At 45.0% G+C, this 6,154-nt stretch overlaps 1 protein-coding gene across 1 annotated transcript; it reads right to left on the bottom strand.

Moving 5' to 3' along the window:
• Positions 1-1,016: 1,016 nt before the first annotated feature.
• On the bottom strand, positions 1,017-5,790 carry LOC128709471 (myosin light chain kinase, smooth muscle-like). Its single transcript, XM_053804470.1, has 7 exons — positions 4,917-5,790; positions 4,281-4,605; positions 3,890-4,207; positions 2,616-2,890; positions 1,718-2,522; positions 1,203-1,643; positions 1,017-1,118 (listed from the first exon to the last, which is right to left on the bottom strand). The coding sequence occupies exons 1-7, from the start codon at positions 5,777-5,779 to the stop codon at positions 1,017-1,019; spliced, it is 3,129 nt and encodes a 1,042-aa protein (XP_053660445.1). The 5' UTR covers positions 5,780-5,790.
• Positions 5,791-6,154: the final 364 nt, after the last annotated feature.

Below are 6,154 nucleotides of genomic sequence, written 5' to 3'. Positions count from 1 at the left end.
CACACGACACACCACGCTTGAGACGCGCCTCTCCAGTCTGGACTTTAAGGTACAACACATCTTCGAAAAGGTCGATGTGATCAACGAGAAGCTGCACGACATCACGAAAACCGTGTATGCCCTGTCGAGCAGCAGTGCCAACAATCGGGGCCGGCGTAACGATCGCTTAGAATCGGCAGCGGAACAAGTCGCGATACTGACCAAAATTGGCCATCTGCAAGAGCAAATTAATCGAATCGAAAGCAATAGCAACAGTTGTCAGAACAAAAACAATGGCCAGGCAAACCGTGCGGGCGTAGCGGCTAAACTTCGGAAGGACGTGTCGGACTCCGACGAGGAGATGGGAGTTTTTGGACAAGCTGACGGCGAAGAAGTTGCGCGAAATGGTTTCCAACCACAAGCAATGCCGATCGTTGGACGCACTGACGGGCACGGTGCGTTCGATCGAGGATCGCACAGTACGCATCTACGATTTGGAGGCGAACCAGTTCGAGCAAATTCTGTCTTTCTGCCAGCGTACGAATCACGAGGGTAAAAAACTGCCCTTCTCGAATATTATTAACGTACAGATGTAAAAAGTACCTCGACTCAGACCATTTCCTATGGTATGTTATGGTACAGTTACGCCGGAAACTTGCCATAGTTAATGAGCTACGAGGACATCCCATCCCGTGGCACATAAGATAAATTGTTTATTTGAAAAATCAAATAAAGTTAAATTACATACCCCCAGATATAATACCGTTACCGTTTAAGTACACTAGATCTTGGGAGTTTCGTTACGCATTAACATTATCGTTCATTATTTTATTAATGTAGTAGTTTGTGTAGTACTAAACATAGCTTAAAACAATTAACACACATTTATGTTAAACATCGCATGCTTTAATTTGGTATTGGAAACGTCATTTGCGCCGTTCTGTGTGTATTGTAGATCATATCCTGATGCCATGTTCTGTAAATAGAAAAAAAAACCCAATAAAAGCACAGTTTATTATCGATCGGAATAGAATCCACTACTTACACTCAGGTTTTGTTTCACGAGGCACCACCGATACTCGACGTGAAGCGGATAAATTTGCCATTCTTCCGAGGGCCCTTATGGCATTGCCTGTTTTCTGTTGAGTTTGTAATAAATTGCGAATCAAACGAATTACTCATTTAACGGAACATTATACTGAAATGGGAGCAAATACACAAACCTGCCATTTTCTACGGATGATGAATTTTTTCAACTTATCCGTTCGGATCTGATTAATGCCAACATTATCGCCGCTCTTGAACGATAACCACTCAGACTGCAGACACTTTTGAGCGCTTAGCCGTTCTTCTTGGCGACCACGGAGTAGTCCCGCGATAAACTCTTTCGCTCCGTCCGATACCAAGTCGAACGCTTCATCGTCAAAGTCGTACTCGGCGCGTGTGATATTGCTGAACGTGTCCACATCGTTGTCGCCCATAAATGGTGATAGACCGGAAAGCAGCACATAGCAAATGACACCGATACTCCACATGTCTGACTGTACGCTGATCGGTTCGTAGTTGATGATTTCCGGTGCGATGAATTCGGGCGTCCCGAAGAGTACTCTCGTCGGGCTGGAGGCACACAGTCGCTGTGCCAAACCGAAGTCGATAATTTTTATCTGACATAGGTAATTTAAATCGAAACCAAAATCAATCATTGGTTAAACAGCAAGACGTCCTAACATTACCTTACCTCATGACTTGTTTTAGTGGCGCACATAATGTTTTCTGGCTTCAGATCGAGATGCACTATCTGGCGGCTGTGCATGTGCTCCACGCCCTGGCAGATCTGACGCACGAATATAATACAATCCTTCTCGGTGAGCGTAAAATCGTCCGCAACTACACGTTCAAACAATTCACCGCCTGAAATGTATTCTACCACCATTATAATCTCCTTCGGCAGCTCGAATGTGGCGAACAGTCGGAGTAGTTTGGGATGCTCCAAGCTTTCCATAATGGCCGTCTCTTGCCAGACCCGTTCCTTGTCCTTTATACGAATGCATTTCACCTTTTTGGCCGCCAGCACAGTACCCGCTTCACCATGGCGAGCAATCACCTTGTAAACTACCCCGAACCGTCCCTTGCCGACCTCCCTCAGTACCTCAAACTGTTCAGTAAAGTCTCCGCCGGTAGAAAACTTTACAGTAGATGGAACCAAATGTTGATGCTGATTGCTTTCCAACGCTCCCTGGTCATCACCGTAACTGAGGTAACCATTATCAACATTGCTGCAGATGCTTGCCCCACTGGAAATGGGACTGGTCACCGGATTGTTCACTCCCAGTTCCGATATTCCGTTAGTGTTACCAGTGCTTAGTTTTACCAGATCGCTCGCAGGTGTTGGATGGCTCATTCCGTGTACATTTTCCGCCCGTATTCGAAATCGATAGGAATCGTCCTGCTGCAAAGTGTCGAGTAAACATGAGAACGAGTTTGGCACACGCTTGGCGCAAACCCAACGCTCTTCACCTTCACCATTCTGTTCCATTTCGATCCTGCGCCCAAAGGAAAGTTAATAAACAATTATTTGTTAAAATTCGTGTTCCGATTTTGTATTCAAATTAGAACTGATTTATTAAGATACATACACAAATCCAGTTATGGCACTTCCTCCATCGTATGGAGCAGGATTCCAAGATACGGACAGCGCGGTTTGGCTGACAATGGTCGCCGTTGGTTTACCGGCCGGTGGTTCCGGTGGTGACTCAACGCGCAAACACATGGACAGCTCTGTGTCTGGGCAGGCTTTGTCAAGCTGAATGCTATATTTGCCTCCTTGAGCCGATTCTATATTTGTTAATAGGAGACGGGTGCGTCCCGGTAGATTAGTCGTAGTCACATTGCTATCGACGATGGTTCGGCCCTTAAACGATAGTGATAACGAAACATGCATAATTATGACTCATTGTTTATCATCAGATTCTGTATTTTTTAGTAGGAGTTCTGGAGAGTCCCGATAAATTGTTCGTAGTCTCGTTGCTATCGATGATGATTCGACCCTTTAACCATAGTGGTAATGAAGCATACATAACCATGACATGGTGTTTATCATCACTATCAATCATCGTGATCATTAAACGCGTAACGTTGAGCTGATAGGAAATTTGTTAATAAGCGTATTTAACACTCCAGAAACACTGGACTAATTGGCAGTATGTGACTTATTGGCAGTATGATTAAAAAGACAAATAGATTTACAAATAGCGTTATTCAGATGCAGAGTTATTCAAATCCTTACAACAGTTTAGGAAAACAAACATTCGAATTCATTATAATTGTCTAACCCTATTCATGAAGCATCCAGTAGACAATCCAAAAGAGTAGACAATCCAAACGTAGCGACACATGATCCATTCGTAGCGGCAAGCATCGGAACGAGATGGCATGTCAATGCAAACGGTATGAGATTCGAATGTAGGTGGAACTAGGTATAATCGCTACTGTTAACGCAAAATGTGAAGTGAACTGTTGTTTTTGTACCCTACCTTTGTTACGTACGCATGTGCGTACTTTATTACTCATATTTATGTGTTAAAAAGTTCAACACAATATCTCTAACATTGACTTCCTGAATACCCACATGCAAATGTGTGATTACGTTGCCCAACTGGCTCGGAGCTCTACGTCAACGAGTGTTTGTATAATTGGGATTAAGATTATGCGGTTAACAGTACCAAGTAACATGACATTAGAATATCTAATCGAATGCCCTATTGCACCGCTACTGATATAAAAATGAGACGGGTTTAAGAACCGGTTTTGATCACACCTAAAATAGCCACAGACTCAAAACTGTTGACATATGCAATTATACCACACAAAAACGCCTTCAGATAGTATGTAAATCAATGGCCAAACTTACCGAACGTTTCCAGCGCAAATCGGATGGGGGGTGACCCTGGTAGCAGGCTTCAATAACCACATGATCACCCTGCAGTACCACCTCATCCTGAAGGCAATGAAGAAATCGTAGCTTCTGACCCACACTAAACCGTTTTATATCTTTCTGCTCCAGCGTATCGACGTAAGCTTTGGGCAGAACGCACAGATCAGCGTACGCACACATCTGTCCAAGTGAAACGGTGTACGTCGATGGGATACAACACTTCACTTCGCCGCTTTGCCGGTACGTACTGTTGAATATTCGCAAAATGTTTCCACCGTCATCGTGCGATTCCATCTGCGTGTAACCAAATATTACACAAAAGAGGTCAGGCAGGCGTACAGGGTGTTTTTACATTAACATTACATACCGAAAACCCTTTGGTAAGGCTCGTAATTTCTATGCCCCGGACGAACCACCGTAGCCGTATGTCCGGTGGATGTACACACGCATAAAACTCCACATTATCGCCCTCAAGTGCAATCTGTGCGAGTGGGAAACGTACGAAGCGAACCGTCAACCGGGGATCACAATCCATCAGTGGCTGTTGCTGGTCTAGCTCGAGTACGTCCAGATAGCAGCTCGAGACGAGTTGCTGCGTAGCCGTTTCGAGTACACACTCGTACAGTCCCGCATCGTCCAGGAAAGGGTCCTTCAGCCGTAATCCAAACTTCCCATTACCATGGTCGATGTATCTGGAAGAAAGAAGAGCAAAAAAGATGTCCATGAGATACGGGTAAAATTCAACATTTTCCGTAATCTGTCGGAGTCCGGGGTCGATTGCTGATTGAACTACGTGTTCCTCTCTAGAAACGATTTTGGATTCAAGACCGTATTTGACCCTGGATTTTACACAGGAGTAGTTCGGAGTACCGAATTTGACACCCGATTAATTTCGGTATATTACCCGGTTTACCAGCATCGGAGATTAACTATTTCTATAAATCCAATCCGGATCCCGTACTATCCATTTTGCTAACTTCCAAGTCTTTCCTTTGCTACTCACGCGAAATCCATCGAATCCTTCACAATGCGTCCATTTTTCTTCCACGAACATTTCACCACCTCGGAACACTGGAGCTCCAGACTTAGCTCAACTTCCGATCCTTCGGTAATGGTGATCACCTTCGGCAAGTCGTGCACAATTCGTGGCAGTTTGTTTATCGGGCCGGACCACTTTGGATCCTGTACATCGATTTCCGCGGACATCACCTTCATGCTGCCGTCCATCGTTTCCAGAACGCATGTGTACGTGCCTGAATCGCTCGCCCTGGCCTTTTCCAACACCAGGGAAAGGTTCCTCTGACTTACGCTTCGATGAAATATTCGTCCTTCTTCTAGCTCCCGTCCATTGTGAAAGCAGCGGATGATTGGTGTGGACGGTGCGTAGTATTCCGCGTTCAGTATAATGTACTCTCCGACGAGGGGCGAATAGTCGTTGATGTGGCGATAGATGCGAATACTACAGCTTGCGGCCTGACTGTTGCGCTTCACCCGATTAATGATGCGAGTTTTCTCAAGCACTAGCAGCTCGATGGTACGCTCTACCCGGCCACTTTCGTTCTCGATTACAAGCTGATATTGGCCCGCATCCTTTGCGTGGATGTTCTGTATCTTCATCGTACACAGTGAACCCTTGCTCTGGATCGTGACGGTACGTGAGGGTGCTAGCGTGTTACCATTGCGCTGCCAGGATATAACCGGCGTAGGATAACCTTCAATAATACACTGAAATATGGCCGTCTCGTACTCGTACACTTCCAACTTTTGAGGTACATAGATACACTTTAGCGGCACGGTACCGCTTTGCTCACTGTTGGTTTTGGCGCACGAAAGCGTCGGTGGCTGATTCTCCGCTTTGCTAGTCATTTCGCACGATGCTAATAAAGAAAATAAAGATCCCATCGTTACTTGGAATACACAACATATTATACATTTAGAACATTCAACGGAATCAATTTTAGTGGACGTCACACGCGGATCAAATGATCTTATGCTGATTCACCAACGATCCGTACAATGATTCAGACACTGGCCTGGTGATTCGCTAAGCATGCACATACAGGAACGATATCGCATCGCATTATACCTTTATTGTGTAGCTCCGCATTAACCTTGTTGTGGTACATTGTACCGAAGTTCCTTACTTATGTCCATGAATGTGCCTTTAATAGCGAAAGAAGGTCGTACTTTATGGATCTTGGCACAGTGGTTGCATATGGTAACCAGCAAAAGATCATGGAT

This window comes from Anopheles marshallii, chromosome 2 (genome assembly GCF_943734725.1).
Source record: "Anopheles marshallii chromosome 2, idAnoMarsDA_429_01, whole genome shotgun sequence".
Lineage (NCBI taxonomy): Eukaryota > Metazoa > Arthropoda > Insecta > Diptera > Culicidae > Anopheles > Anopheles marshallii.
Note: the sequence above shows the minus strand (reverse complement) of the source record. Positions and strands in the feature narration are given on the sequence as shown.